The sequence below is a fragment of the Bactrocera oleae genome, chromosome 3 (genome assembly GCF_042242935.1).
Source record: "Bactrocera oleae isolate idBacOlea1 chromosome 3, idBacOlea1, whole genome shotgun sequence".
NCBI classification, from domain to species: Eukaryota; Metazoa; Arthropoda; class Insecta; order Diptera; family Tephritidae; genus Bactrocera; species Bactrocera oleae.
Window position 1 is genome coordinate 91,371,998 of NC_091537.1, and position 14,218 is coordinate 91,386,215.

At 34.4% G+C, this 14,218-nt stretch overlaps 5 protein-coding genes and 1 non-coding gene across 6 annotated transcripts; all 6 read right to left on the reverse strand.

Annotated features, from left to right (window-relative positions):
* Positions 1–317: 317 nt before the first annotated feature.
* On the reverse strand, positions 318–1,283 carry LOC106622187 (uncharacterized). The gene is made up of 2 exons (XM_014241278.3): positions 1,151–1,283; positions 318–1,088 (listed from the first exon to the last, which is right to left on the reverse strand). Exons 1-2 carry the CDS (start codon positions 1,199–1,201, stop codon positions 426–428), a joined length of 714 nt encoding a protein of 237 aa, XP_014096753.3. The 5' UTR covers positions 1,202–1,283; the 3' UTR covers positions 318–425.
* A 1,884-nt stretch (positions 1,284–3,167) lies between these two features.
* LOC118680403 (uncharacterized) lies at positions 3,168–4,221 on the reverse strand. Its single transcript, XM_036359975.2, has 2 exons — positions 3,784–4,221; positions 3,168–3,723 (listed from the first exon to the last, which is right to left on the reverse strand). The coding sequence occupies exons 1-2, from the start codon at positions 3,871–3,873 to the stop codon at positions 3,298–3,300; spliced, it is 516 nt and encodes a 171-aa protein (XP_036215868.2). The 5' UTR covers positions 3,874–4,221; the 3' UTR covers positions 3,168–3,297.
* An 87-nt stretch (positions 4,222–4,308) lies between these two features.
* On the reverse strand, positions 4,309–5,696 carry LOC106622188 (uncharacterized). Its single transcript, XM_014241279.3, has 2 exons — positions 5,577–5,696; positions 4,309–5,521 (listed from the first exon to the last, which is right to left on the reverse strand). Exons 1-2 carry the CDS (start codon positions 5,643–5,645, stop codon positions 4,757–4,759), a joined length of 834 nt encoding a protein of 277 aa, XP_014096754.2. The 5' UTR covers positions 5,646–5,696; the 3' UTR covers positions 4,309–4,756.
* Positions 5,697–8,624: 2,928 nt separating this feature from the next.
* LOC106622180 (uncharacterized) lies at positions 8,625–9,466 on the reverse strand. The gene is made up of 2 exons (XM_036359977.2): positions 9,330–9,466; positions 8,625–9,257 (listed from the first exon to the last, which is right to left on the reverse strand). Exon 2 carries the CDS (start codon positions 9,222–9,224, stop codon positions 8,625–8,627), a length of 600 nt encoding a protein of 199 aa, XP_036215870.2. The 5' UTR covers positions 9,225–9,257; positions 9,330–9,466.
* A 1,358-nt stretch (positions 9,467–10,824) lies between these two features.
* LOC118680404 (uncharacterized) lies at positions 10,825–11,976 on the reverse strand. The gene is made up of 2 exons (XR_011395161.1): positions 11,552–11,976; positions 10,825–11,460 (listed from the first exon to the last, which is right to left on the reverse strand). It is a non-coding gene; the product is annotated as an uncharacterized protein (transcript).
* An 816-nt stretch (positions 11,977–12,792) lies between these two features.
* On the reverse strand, positions 12,793–13,784 carry LOC106622185 (uncharacterized). The gene is made up of 2 exons (XM_014241275.3): positions 13,644–13,784; positions 12,793–13,571 (listed from the first exon to the last, which is right to left on the reverse strand). The coding sequence occupies exons 1-2, from the start codon at positions 13,692–13,694 to the stop codon at positions 12,882–12,884; spliced, it is 741 nt and encodes a 246-aa protein (XP_014096750.2). The 5' UTR covers positions 13,695–13,784; the 3' UTR covers positions 12,793–12,881.
* Between the last annotated feature and the right edge of the window lie 434 nt (positions 13,785–14,218).

The following is a 14,218-nucleotide window of genomic DNA, read 5'->3' on the forward strand; positions in this document are numbered from 1 at the left end:
TAGAGGTCACAAAAAAGATGCTTAAAAACGTAGCAGCGTTGAAAAGAAGTAGCTTTTGAAGGATTGGTTCGAGACGAGAAATCCGTTGTGTTTTCAAAACCACATAAGAGTTATGAAAACAAACTAAACTTGACTGGATAGAAGCTAAACTCGAGAGATATGAGGTAGTAGTGTTATCTTAGGAATCTCACATAGAGGAGAATGCTTTTCAGACTACTAGTGATTGAACGATGATCATAAATGACGATCTTCGATGTCTAAAGTAAAATATATAATTTAAATTCACAGCTGAAACTTGTGCACTAAAAGAAGTCAGGTACAGAAACTGCTCTTTAATACTGGAAACTCTAAAATATACCACTGGTGGCTTTGAAAATGTTGTATAGCTACTACAAGTATAAGCAACAAACTACAACTGCAAACTTTTACTCGAAAAATGTCAAAAATTCATCTATTAAATTTCCAAGTTTTTCTTCAAAATCTTCCTCTTTCTGGAAGCGTTCGAACCAGTCGACCAATTGATATTCTGCTTGTCTTTCTACTTCACTCATTGAGTGCGCAAAGTCATCGAATAATTTTGTGAGTTCCGATAATGTATGTTCCATAGTCTCATTAAATTTCCTATCCATACTTTCTGCACCGATTCTATCGAACGCCGCTTGTAAAAGTTCGCTGTCATCACCATCGTCCATGAAGTCAATGTCAGAGAAGATATCACCAATCTCGTCGACCGACGCGAAAATTTCCTCCAGCGGCGCTTCTTCTGCATTAAAATCAATTTTTTCAATACTCTTTAGCGCTTTATCGATTCGATCGATGTATTTAACTATTTCTGTAGTTCTATTAGGTTGTGCTTTCAGTTCTTCGATTAAGTTTCTGATTAAATCATTCGAAATGCGTAAAATATCGGTGGACTGATTGGCAAGTATTTCCAGTGTGTCGAGAAGCAAGTCATGTTTTGCCAAGCTTAATTTGGTAATCGTGTTGTTGCTGGAAACATTGTTGTCTTCGGTAGTACTCTCCTGTGAAAGCGCCGTAAGCGGGTCGTTGGTTTTGTATGTACCTTGTTGTGGGAATGCAGCCGCAAGCTATTAAAAAACATCGGTTTATTTGTGGTTTGTAAGAACTATCAGCTTATTTAGTGACTTACCCCCAAGGCCATGCAACAGCTTAAAGGTAATACAAGCCAGCTCGTACTCATTTTATGTAATGACTTTACGTATATTCGTGTTACGTTTGTTTCGAAAATTCGAAAAGAAACTAAATCGAAGCTCAAGCCATGCTAATCTTTTATATGAGCCCCAAGTGCACATATACATATATGTATACACGTACGTGCGGGTAGCATTTATAAATTTGCGCAACAATGGTTTATAGACAACTGTTTAGTAGCCCGGTAATGTTCTGGACAGTATAATTGAATTTTAATACCGTTTGTTGGCTGTGCATTTAATATATTCCGTTGCATGTACGTCAGCTTACTTATGTTTATTGTTTTGCTCAAATCAGAAATAAAAGCAAAGTTACACACCACTGAGAAAATTAAAAAAAAGTATATTTACACATACATATCTAGTATACTCATTAGAGACCTACAAATAATACAAGCAATTACTTTACTCAGTATAGGAAAGTAAAATATACAGACCAACAGGAAATGATGAGTTATTCGTAATATTGTTTCCACATTCCGGCAGGAGATATGCGTCTAACAGTGTTTTAGTCCCCTTACTGCTTAATACTATTATTTTAGAATCAAAAGTTGAGATACTTGGATAACATCGATTGCTCTTGAATCAGAGGGAGAATTGAATAAACTAGATTGTTGATTAAGGGTTGTAGAACTTGACATAAACATACAAGTTTATGCATTCTCTTCTCGCTTGTATAAAATTCTCTAGTCCTATATGACGAAATCTTCCAAAGATCACATATACAGGGTCGACCAACAAGAACGACGTCATATTAAAATGAAATAAAATACTTAAATTCTGTCAAAATGGATTTCGTTTTTGTTATGCAGATAATTTTACGTCATTTATGATTGAAACAAAATGTCAGCCAAATGGTCATCACAACTGAGTTTGCATATCTCCACCCGTTTGTGCCAATTTTCGATGACCCGGTGCAGCATTTCAGATAGAATTTCGACTATAGTGCTGATGTTGTCTTCGAACTAGTCGAGCGTTGCCTGTTGATTAGCATAAACTTGATTTAACATATCCAAAGAGAAAATAATGTAGAGGCATGATCTTGGCGGCCATTAGACTGGACCATTTTTCGAAATTAACGAGTCGCCACACTTTGCACGAAATATGGCCATGTTTAGATGTGAAACATGATTGTTGGAAATAGAGATCGTCCGCGTCGATCAAATCCTGGGAAAAATAGTCCGTCAATATCGTGATATAATTTTTGATGGTAACGACATTTCCTGTCTCATTTCGAATGAACTAAGGGCCGATGATGCCGCCGTACCACAAAACCGGACTCAAAAGTAAATTTTTGCGTTTCCGGAACCAAACGAGGGTTTGACTCACTCCAATAGCAACAATTTTGTTAGTTGACGAAGTCATTCAGCCAGAGAAGATGATTTTTCAGATTTCTGGATTTTTCGGAGAACGTGAATTCCTTCTTAATAATCTTGGATAAATGCAAAGCGCTGTACCAAAGTGAAACGTGACATGATGAAATGGCAAACCTAACTGAACACACTGACAATATTTGACACAAATCCGTAAACAAACATGGTTGTCAAAGTTGTCAAAATCAAGCCGTTTCTATTGGTAGACGCTGTATTTTGGGAACAACATATGTTTGTATATGCAGGGACAGCACGTTAGAGATGCGCATATCCTTTCGAAGTTCACATATTCTAGTCTCTCAGTTTTTGAGATATCGATCAGAAATTTTGAGCACACATAATATATCCGTCCCTTATGTTCAAATGGAAACTTAGTAATAGTCTATTGTACTTAAATTTTTTAGATGCGCTTCTCATTTCATATTTCGAACTTGCTTAATGTTCATTTACAAATCTTAGATTCTTAAAGTTTTAAAATATACTTTCTCCATTATTTTTGTAAATATTTGGAATTTATATATGTCTGCTGAATGAACGCCTTTACCTCAAAAATAAATGACAACTTTATGGAAACGGATTAAAATTTTCGTGAGAACTGAGTTTACCGTATTTATAATAAAAAATTTTTATGCCGCAATAGTGATACATACACATACATATTATATTATAATTACAAACATACTAAACTAAATTAGATCTTTCGCAAATTAATGTCACCAGAATATCGCCCAAAACTCGTCGAAATAGTTAAATTGCTCTTGAAAATCGGATGCAGCTTTAAAACGTTCATAAAACTCTACCAGCTCCCATTCTATCGTGCGCTCCGCGTCACTAATCGTTGCGTTGAAGTTATCCAAAGCATTGGTGAAATTCTTTACCAGCAAGCGTCTTGCCTCCGTTAGTCTCTTTTCTTGTGCTTCAAAGCCAACTTCCGTCAATATCTGTTGTATTAAATCGGTATCTGATTTATACTGCACCTTTGTACGCATTGCCACATAATCATCTCCTACTTTTCCTATCTCTCCGACAATGGCATAGAGATCATCGTCGCACACAAAGTCAGCCTTCAGGTCAATACTTTCAATTTGTGCTAAAACACTTTGCAATTCAAGCATTTTATTTTCTAGTGCAACACTTTTCTGTGGCAATACTTTTAATTTGTTAAATGTGAGTTGTATAATGGGCAGATAGACACTTACGTAGTACTTCGCGTAATTTGACATTTCCTTGCAGGCCTGCGTGTAGAGAACATCACGACTTGTTAGCGCCGCATCACTTTCGGAGTCCATCTGCTGTGTTTGTGATATCTGTGACTGTGTTGTTGGACATTTAGTTTGCTTCGAAATTGGCAAATTTTTCTTTTAACAAATGTGGCGTTGTATTATCACTCCCTTTTGGTGTTGTTCTACTCACTTTCGTTAACACCTTTTATACAATAAATCGCAAAAAAGTGGCTAAAAACACGTGCCTCTCAAACAAAGTTATATATGTAACTGTTCATTTGTTTCGTTTGTCATTCCTCTCTGAGCTTTAATTGCGAAAGCTTGTGAAATAACCTTTTTGCGCGAAATGCATTTCACATGTTGTTTAATATTCGTAATTACGATGCATAACTCGGCTATGACGTTAAAATTCTAATGAACTGCCGTTTGAAATTACAAATGTTAGTTGACTGCTGTTTTTGTGATTCTCTCCAGATCTCATGCTGAGTGAAATTGAAAATGTAATTTGAGTATAACTTTATTTATGCGCAATAATTACAAAATATTCTATTTTATATAAAAATTGTTTGTCTATATGCGCCCAGCTGCTATTTCTGTGAGTCTGTAGGCTCTCTTTCTTAGAAACTTTAACTGTTAAGCAGAGTTTGATAAGCTGCCTCATGGCAATAATTAGTATAACAGAACATTACAAGATATTGTAAAGAACTAAAGGTGTTCGTAAATATGTTACGAATATATTCAATATAAACAATATTTAGTGAATCATTTACCATAGAAGGCTGGCTTAAGCAAATAACTTAACCATTAAAAAATGCATAAAACATTGTGTTTCCAGTAAAATAATCATTATCGAAAGCAATATATATGCTTATTTTAAATTTCTAAAATATTTGATTTAAACATTAAACTTTGATTTATATTTTAAAGTACTTAATTTAACATTAATTTATCAAATGCGATGTTCCAGCAGATATCTTAACAAAAGCACAGCGTCATTATATTTGTCTAGATCGGATTTCGGCTGTTTGAAGTCTTCATACCATTTGATTAATTCTGCAAACTTTTCTTTTTCCTCTTCTTTTAATTTGTTGAAGAATTTATTCGCCACTTTCGTTATTTTGTTGGCCGTATCTTTTAGAAAAACTTCCAAACGTTCATTATAGCCATCCAAATCGATTTTTTCATAGATTTCCTTTAGTACAGCGGCATCCTTTTCAGGGAAGTTTTCTATTATCGTCACTAAATCCCCATAGAAATCCGTTAGTTCATCGATAATTTCGGTTTTCTCAGTTATCGCAGCCAAATCATTTTTCGATAAATCTTGGCTCTCAATGCGCTCCAATATATTACTTATGCGTGTCAAATTCGCTCCGATATCCATATTCTTTGGTAGCGCACTCATTGTTTTCAATAAGGCCTCAAGAAAATCTCGTCCTTCAGTTATAAGTTTGTTAACGTAGCCTTGTATGAGCCTAAAGTACCTAATTTGTAGATGATATGTTGGTGTGTTAAATATGTCTGGCAGATAGAAGAATTCTTCGGAGGAATCAACTTGGCTTGAATCTTCATTTTCTCCCGTTACTTGAATGTGGACGGGTGTTGCATTTTCTGAAAGAGAATATTTAGAGTCACTTCCGTTATATTCAACAACCTTTGCTGCTATTTCTTCGTCATTGTCAGCAGTAAAGGCTTCTTGAGGAAATGCGTTGGCATGCTAAAATAAAAGAATCCTTTTAGAAGTGTTAAAATGCGATTTTTTTGCTGCTTACCTGCAACGCCAGATATAGACCAAAAATTAAAACGAGTATCGCAGAAGATTTTACCCTTATGCTGCTCATTTTGTTGCTTGTGTTTCTAGGGAGAGTCTTAATCAAAATGATATTGCTATATGAATATCGGCCGCTTATAAATAAAGTGTTCTCCGATAATAATCATAATAATATACAAAATTCTCAACAAGTAAAGTTTTTAGATTTATAGAAGGGCTGCACGATAAGTGAGCGACTTTTGCAGTGAAAAATTTTCTTGCACCAATTATACAAACTTCTTAGTCCAATATATTATATATCCGTTTTTATAAGCTTATAGAGCAAAATCTAAAAATTTAGGTTTTGCAGGTTATATCCATTTGTAGGGCAGAAAACAATTTTTACGTTTGAAATGCATTTTTATTAATGAAAGGCAAATTTAGAGAATTTTATATACTTTAAAAATTTGATTAATAATTGTGAAAAAATTTTGATTCCTTTGATCTAGTAGCCGATCTCCAGATGGACCTCCAAAAACAGGTGACTAGCGATGAGCAAGATTTTTATACTCTCGCAACCTGTTGCTACAGAGTATAATAGTTTTGTTCACCTAACGGTTGTTTGTATCACCTAAAACTAATCGAGTTAGATATAGGGTTATATATATATAAATGATCAGGATGAAGAGACGAGTTGAAATCCGGGTGACTGTCTGTCCGTCCGTCCGTCTGTCCGTCCGTCTGTCCGTCCGTCTGTCCGTCCGTCTGTCCGTCCGTCCGTGCAAGCTCTAACTTGAGTAAAAATTGAGATATCTTTATGAAACTTGGTAGACATGTTTCATGGTACCGTGAGACGGTTGGTATTGCAGATGGGCGTAATCGGACCACTGCCACGCCCACAAAACGCCATTAATCAAAAACAAATAACTTGCCATAACTAAGCTCCGCAATAAGATACAAGACTGTTATTTGGTACACAGGATCACATTAGGGAGGGGCATCTGCAGTTAAAATTTTTTTTAAAAAAGTGGGCGTGGTCCCGCCTCTAATAGGTTTAATGTGCATATCTCCTAAACCGCTAATGCTATAATAACAAAATTCACTGGAAGCAAATATTTTTAGCACTTCTATTGACGGTGTGAAAATAGTTGAAATCGGGTGGCAACTCCGCCCACTCCCCATATAACGGTACTGTTAAAAACTACTAAAAGCGCGATAAATCAAGCACTAAACACGCCAGAGTCATTAAATTTTATCTCTGGGATGGTATGAGATGACTTTATAGGAACCGCGTTCAAAATTAGACAGTGGGCGTGGCACAGCCCACTTTTAGGTGAAAACCCATATCTTGAGATCTGCTTGACCGATTTCAACCAAATTCGGTGCATAACGTTCTTTTCATGTTTCTATGTCACAGTGCAAAAATGGGCGAAATCGGACTACAACCACGCCTACTTTCCATATAACACCATTTTAAATTCCATCTGATTATTTCACTTTCCACTATGCAAATCAGGCAACAATGACTGTATCGGGATAAAACTTTGCGTGAATAATGCGATTAAAGTATGCCACCTTGTGGCCAAAAATTGTCTAAATCGAACCAAAACTGTTTAAGCCCCTAAGTACTAAATATGTGGACCCCAGTGCCTATAGTTGACCTTCTACCGAAAATATCAGCCAATCCACAAAGAAATCTCAAACGAGTATACTATTTGACTTTGCGAGAGTATAAAATGTTCGGTTACATCCGAACTTAGCCCTTCCTTACTTGTTCTGCTTAAAATTATCTCAAATTCAAAAATAAAAAAATTTATATGACAATAGATGTAATGAAATTTCTCTAACCGACTCTGAAAACAATGATTCGAGAAAAACGCGTTCAGACTTTTGGAGCCGATAACACTCAGTTAAAAAAAATTTACAAAGACGCTTGTTTCTCCGAAACTGTTAGTCGGATCTATTGCAGATTGTCGGAGAATATTTTCAAATATACATATGTATCTTCTATAAACATGCGTATGTATGCTTTTTTTTACTTTTTAGTTTTTAGTTTCGGAAAAGTGGATTAATGGCATGTGACTAAAATTACGGATATCTGTTTTAATCAAAATCAAATTTATTGAATCGTCAAGCCATTGTACCATTAATGATATAGAGTTAATTGGTCGTGACGCTGACATTTCAAAACGACCTCGTAGTTATATAGCGACGAGGCATATTTATTATTATATTAAGACGGAATAATGAAAAACTGGTTTTGATTCATGCAAAATTATTTAATTTATTAACATGTACTCAGAAAACATAAGCTTCTTTCAAGATATTTCTCAGAAGCATATTACTACTACTAATGCAAAACTAATGAGGAAGAGCATGAGTGTCGAGAGGTCAAGCAAGGTTCGAACCCGCGGTAAACACCGTGTTTGACGCCTTCTACGATATAATTGTTAAAGTGCTTAAATATTTATGACATATGAATTATAGACTGAAATTTTTTTATTCCGTTTTTCAGATTAAGAAACACATTAAAATCCTACATATAAATCAGTGCTAATCAATATAAACGTCTAAAGGTAATAGAAAGCTTTCTCAATTGGTCGCGTTTGTATGAAAGCTTTAAATTTTTCTAACAAAAGCACAACCATTTTCGCGCCCGAGCACAAAGCGTGTTTATAACTGATCTAAATATATGGAAAAATTCGAAAAGTTTATAATCTTTTATCTTACCTTAAAAACTTTACTTTAAACACTTATCCTAAGCTATAGCACATCGTTGTAATCATATACAATACATACATATATTTATAGATTAAACTTTGGGGACCATATTTGTTCCCGCAAAATCCGGGACGGTTTGTTCAAGTCCTCGATTTTTTCTTTATAAAAATTTACTGAAAATCGCGGCATTTAATAAGTGAGAAACCAACACATTTTTATTCAATTAATTTTTGTGTTTTTAGTTTCTAAGCCCGGGATGGCCAAGGCGCTTAACTCAAAATCCAGACTGTCCCTGCCAAACCAGGACGAATGACCAGCTAAGAATAAACCTATATGTTAATCAGACATTTTATTTATACTTGTAGTAGTTGAACATTTCATATAATTTCAATATATTTTTAAATTTTCCTTCCATTGAATGAGTCTGATATTCGTCGTACAAATTGCGCAAATTCGGAAAAGCTTTTCGCTCATCATCTCCTAAGAAACGAAAGAACTGATGAAAAACTGCACTAAAGTTTCGCTCAGTCGTTTTTACCAAATCATCCACATGCTTGAACAGCACTTGCAGATCGGCTTTATCCAGCACTTTCTTTATAATAACTGTATCACTTGTGGCTTCCTCACTCTTCGCTATGACATTTAAGTCGACAAACAACTGTGTAGCTCCATCTAAAAGTGCGAGTCTTTCTTCGCCTAGCCAACAATTCGACTCATTCGAAGCGCTTTTTTCAATTGACTCCAAAATATTTGTTGCGCGCTCGATTTGCGTTTGAATATATTCGGTTTTTTCTGGCAATGCATTCAACTCCTTGAGCATCCTCGTTGTGAAATCGTGTGATAGATGGATTTGTGTGTAGCAATGTGCTTCCGTAAGGCTTATGGTAAAGTTCATCAGCTGATCCAATGTTATGACCGTTGTTTCTAAGATGACTTCGATAGGTTCCATTATTAGTTGGGTGCTTTGAATGTTTGTCGTAAACTGTAAATACATGAAAAGCTTGGCTTAGAAAAAATTACACAAAAATTTAAAAATAAGGGGTGTAGTGCGCACCTTTGTTGTTTTACATCCGAGTATGAAAGCTTTGGTTTTCTCCGCCACAAGCTGTTTCGTGTAACCGGCAAAGTGTGTGTGTTGTGAGCTGCACACAATGCCTTGTTTATATCAGCTTCTTAAGAATTTCAGGTGGTATTCGCCCCTTACTTGTGCATTGCGTTACTTGTTTTTATTTAAGAGTAAAATAAAGTTGCTTGCAGTGAGCGAGAGTTTTAGAAATGTGAGCATAACAATATATGCTTGCTCTGAACTGGTTTCTTCATTTGATATTGGAGAATTTGAGAAGTTATTTTAAGAAACGAAGAATTCAAAACAATGATTTATAAATAAAATATATACTAGGGTGAGCCACAAACTAGCTTATCGAATTCAAAGCTTAAAATTATCCTCTAAACAGGGAAGAAATACCCCCGCACAAAAAAACTTTTTGCTTAATTCATTAACATTCAAACATATAAATAACACCATTCAAAAACCTATTTTCATTAAAAATACCATAATGTTAGAAGGATTTATGATAAAAATGTTTATCTCTCAAATTCTTGCAGAGCATAATATTTTCTAATAGATCTACCTCAATGGGACTTTTTGCAATTATTTTTTTTTTTTTTTAATTTGGCTCGCCCTAAAACATAGTTTATACCAGTCTGATTAAATTTGACCTTGATTTGGCGATGTTTACCATGGAAAAGAATTTAACAACGAGTTTGCTTTAAATTTTGTGTTTCCAATGGAATCACGGCTACGGAATCGTTGAAAATGTTACAGAAGTGTGTTGAAGAATCTACTTTATCACGATCACAAGTATTTGAGTGGCACAAAGCATTAAGTAAAGGTTGTAAAAGTAATCGAAAACTTACCTCAGGCCAATCTTCCATCCACTTCTGTTAGTGACGATAACATAGCGCACTACGATTAAGCCGAAAGAAAACAAAAACCAAAATTCGCTGAAGGCTCAGGGCCTATTACAAGTGTATGAAAAATAGGGTCAGGCGTTAGCATGCTTGTATTTTCTTCAAAGAAGTCGAATATAAAGACTTGTATCAATACATGAAAATATAGTTTTCTTTGGCAGTCCGGGTCGATTTTGAACAAATGGTAAATTTATTTTCACTTTGCGTGAAGCAAAGTAGAAATCGAGATTTTATTTTAATAATTTCGTAACACCCTGTTTTTTGTAATATTATATCTAGCTCTGTATATTCTATCTTTATAAGTAATCGTCATGAAACCACAGGTGGTGCATAAAACTAGATGTGAGATTATAAATTATATAGCTTGGGTTCAAATCCTAATTCTTGACTCCGGAAGTATTGCTGAGTAAATAACTTGATTAATTATAATCATACAATGTAGATCATCATGTATTGTGATATGATTACATATGTTAATTTCATTAAAATATAGTATTATATTATTAATTACATTTTTTATAAAAAATAAAAAAAATTTTTGTTATTTTTATGAAAAAATATTTAACATCTACGTAATTTTACAAATATTTCTAATGTAATTCATATTTTCAACCAAAATTTCTTCACAACATCAAAATTCTGCTCAATATCATTCTCGATGATTAAACTCTCATATACATCCGTCATAGGTGTGCTCAGTTGTTGCAGCTGCAACATCTGTTCGAAGCGTTCCAATAGAGTCTCCATCCAAGTTTGTTCACTTTCAGTTAGTGTTAAATCAGCGTTGACTTCGTTCATCATTTCAAATATTTTATATAAAGCTTTGGTCAACAGCGCTTCATCTGGTCTGTAGAGATTTTTGATTTTCAACAAAACACCGAAAAGCTCAGCGTTTTCTGTGTTTAATGTACTTTTCAGTTCGTTTTGAAAAACTTTCAGTGAAGCACGTATGAAAGCTTTAGTGTAGGTATTTAACATTCGGTCGATTGTGTGTTGTAAAACATCTGTTTTTTGCAAGTGTTTTGTAACGGTTAAATCATTATGAGCTGTTGATTGCCAAGTGGGCGCCGTACTCTCAGCATAGTACTCTCAGCATAAGACTTGCTCTCAGTTTTCATAACGGGTGTTATTAACCTATTTGATTCATATGTAATTGTGGGATACAGGGTGTTGCCATTTGCTTTGTAATGTGGTTGTGGATATGCTGCAATCAGCTGAAATTTTATTTGAATATTTGTAAATATATATTAAATTTATTAGTATCAGTATTAAAGGCAATCATTGATTTACTGAAAATATAACTACCTTCATGATCATAAATAAATTGATAACAGTAAACATTTTTTTAGATGCTGCCATTTTCAGCTGCCTTCTTCGCCAGCTTTAAATTACTGAATCTTAGATTTCCCGTACTCACATTTTATGTCTACTTATGCTTTTACATTTCACAATTTTGTTCAATTTGAATCAGTTGCTGTTCTTAGTAAAACGTATTTTATTTTAATGCCTGTTTAACATTTTCATTTTCTACAATATAAATCGTATACGTTTTAAGTATATTGTATTCTGTAGTTTCCCAATTAAAGAGCGCCACTTACAATGAAATTGCGGATTTAATTTGCGCCCGAAGCTTTTCAGCAGTGGGTGGTTAAAGAGAAAATTATTTAATGAGCTTAAGCTTAGTGCCAGTTATTGATACAATAATTGCTGGGGTTTTCATTTAACTAGTTTACACATACATTTATATATCTATATATATATATGTAAGTAAGTACATACATACGTACATTCTTGTTGACATGACTGGACTTCAAGGAGGAAGAAAGGTCAATTAAATTTTAATATTAAGTTTACTCCTTTTTAATTAGAACCGCTGGTTCTATTCTGTAATATTATATAATATATATTAAAATATTAAAGAGAGTATTTATACAATAAAAGCCCCGAATAGATTTCCAATTAACTTACATTTTAATAGACTGTTACTTCAAACTTTTTGAAAAAAACATCTATTCTCGCAAAATGGCAGCTCCGCCGTCAATTCACCACTAGCTGTTACTCCAAAATCATATCCAGCGAAATTAGTAAAAAGTTTCGCACTATTTAGTGTAGAGTATAAAATCAGATCTAGCAACAATAATCTCTGGTCTTGGTAGATCTCAATGAGCAATATATTTTTGCCATGTTGGGCTTATTATCCTATAAAAAGATTCAATTGGAAAGTTTAGGATTGCAAATGGGTCGATCCTCTCAAGTTATTCATTAATAATCGTTGATGTTTCAGAGCACTTTAAAATTTGATGAGATTAATATATATATTTATCATATACGTAGATATGGTTTAAGTACAAAAATCTGAAACACTAAATCTTAACGTTAAAACAAGAAACATTTCAACTTCTAATGGAACTTGTATATTTTATAAAAAAAACTGCTATGAAATATATGAAATTAAAAGCTTTTTATGCCTTACAATTCAAAATAGTAAAATACAAAATAGTGCGTAATGAAAAAATTAGGAAACATTTAGTAAACAACTAAGTTAATTCATATACTAAAATTGTGTGTATATTATATTTTATAAAAAAAGGAAGCAAATACATATTTTTAATATCACTTGTAGACTTTTTTGTTCTTAATTTATTTTTGGCATAACTATATCATGAATAATGTTTAGAAATTCTACAAAACTTTTCAATTTCTCTTGCGTGGACTCAATGGCTTCGAAGCGTTCATACCAATCGGCCAGGTCTGCATGTTCCTCTTTTTGCACATCGCTGAGCGAATTCCAGAAAGGCGCAAATACTGTGGTGAATTTGTCTACCGCTCTCTTCGATGATTTATTAATACGCTCATTTAAACTTCTTGATTCTAACTTCTGGAAGGCTACCTTTACCACAGCCTGCTCGCCACTGTCACCGTTACTCCTTGCTATGAGGTCGAAGTTTCCATATACCTTAGCGATAGCCAGTAAAACAGCTGCTTTCTCTTCTAGCGCCGGCGTCGATTCGTCATCTAAATCGAGTTTCTCCAGGCGATCCAGCAGACTTGTCAGTTGTGGTATAAGCTCTTTAACATATTCATTGTCCTCGGGTAGTGTGTTCAATTCGACTAGTAGATCGTCGAGAAAGCTAGCCGACTCCAATATGAGTGTTTTTGAGTGTTCTTCTAGGATGTCGAGCGTGCTAGCCAAAACGGGCTGTAGCGATTTACGAAAGTCATCCTCGGCTAATTTTATTGCTTTGCTGTGCTGTAAGCCAATTAGTTTTGAGTCATCGTCCTCGACGCCATTTAAGGAATTTTGATAAGGAAAGGCTGCAGTGAGCTGCAAGTATAAGAAAGCAGAATATTTATTTAAGATGATTGTTTTTGGAAGTTGCGGATCGGCTCAACTCACCTGTAGCGATAAATAAACGCACAGCACCGCTAATCCAATCGATTTCGCCATTTTATTGTATAAGTTTGTATGTGTGTGCTTTTTAGTTTTCGTACGTATCGTTAGAAGCACTTAATGCTTTTAAGTAAAGCTGCAATCGGCGTTTAATTTATATACCATTTAACGCTGGAACTTTGATTTTACTTATTCTCTCCCAATCGTGAGTAGTTTTTGTACAATAAATACAGGTTGTATATGTACTTGCATGTAGTACTCGGAAATCATTTAAGCTTTTCAAAGACTGAGAAAATTATGTGGGACTACGAGTTTTGCATGAGCTAGCAATTATTGATATAAGTTTGTATATATCTGCATAGGTAAGGGCATAGATTTTCAGTGTAAATACAATATATGCATATTTCTGAGAACAACGCGCTGTTAGTTACAAAGATACATGTTATATGGACAGATGTGTCAAAAGCTTATATCTGGAAAATATATTTCAAACGTGTAAAAATAACCCACGATTTCCCCACAAAGTTACGCAAGAGAGTGCGATCAAGTCAACGCCCACTAGATGCAGTTAATAGAATCGA

Bases quoted from the DNA above. Each gene is read 5' to 3' on its own strand.
- LOC106622180 (XM_036359977.2), bottom strand. From the start codon at position 9,224: ATGGAACCTATCGAAGTCATCTTAGAAACAACGGTCATAACATTGGAT.
- LOC106622188 (XM_014241279.3), bottom strand. From the start codon at position 5,645: ATGAGCAGCATAAGGGTAAAATCTTCTGCGATACTCGTTTTAATTTTT. The intron at 5,522-5,576 runs GTAAGCAGCAAA...CTTTTATTTTAG, and splicing joins GTCTATATCTGGCGTTGCAG to CATGCCAACGCATTTCCTCA.
- LOC118680403 (XM_036359975.2), bottom strand. From the start codon at position 3,873: ATGGACTCCGAAAGTGATGCGGCGCTAACAAGTCGTGATGTTCTCTAC. The intron at 3,724-3,783 runs GTAAGTGTCTAT...GTATTGCCACAG, and splicing joins CAAATTACGCGAAGTACTAC to AAAAGTGTTGCACTAGAAAA.
- LOC106622187 (XM_014241278.3), bottom strand. From the start codon at position 1,201: ATGAGTACGAGCTGGCTTGTATTACCTTTAAGCTGTTGCATGGCCTTG. The intron at 1,089-1,150 runs GTAAGTCACTAA...GTTTTTTAATAG, and splicing joins GCTGTTGCATGGCCTTGGGG to CTTGCGGCTGCATTCCCACA.
- LOC106622185 (XM_014241275.3), bottom strand. From the start codon at position 13,694: ATGGCGAAATCGATTGGATTAGCGGTGCTGTGCGTTTATTTATCGCTA. The intron at 13,572-13,643 runs GTGAGTTGAGCC...TTATACTTGCAG, and splicing joins GCGTTTATTTATCGCTACAG to CTCACTGCAGCCTTTCCTTA.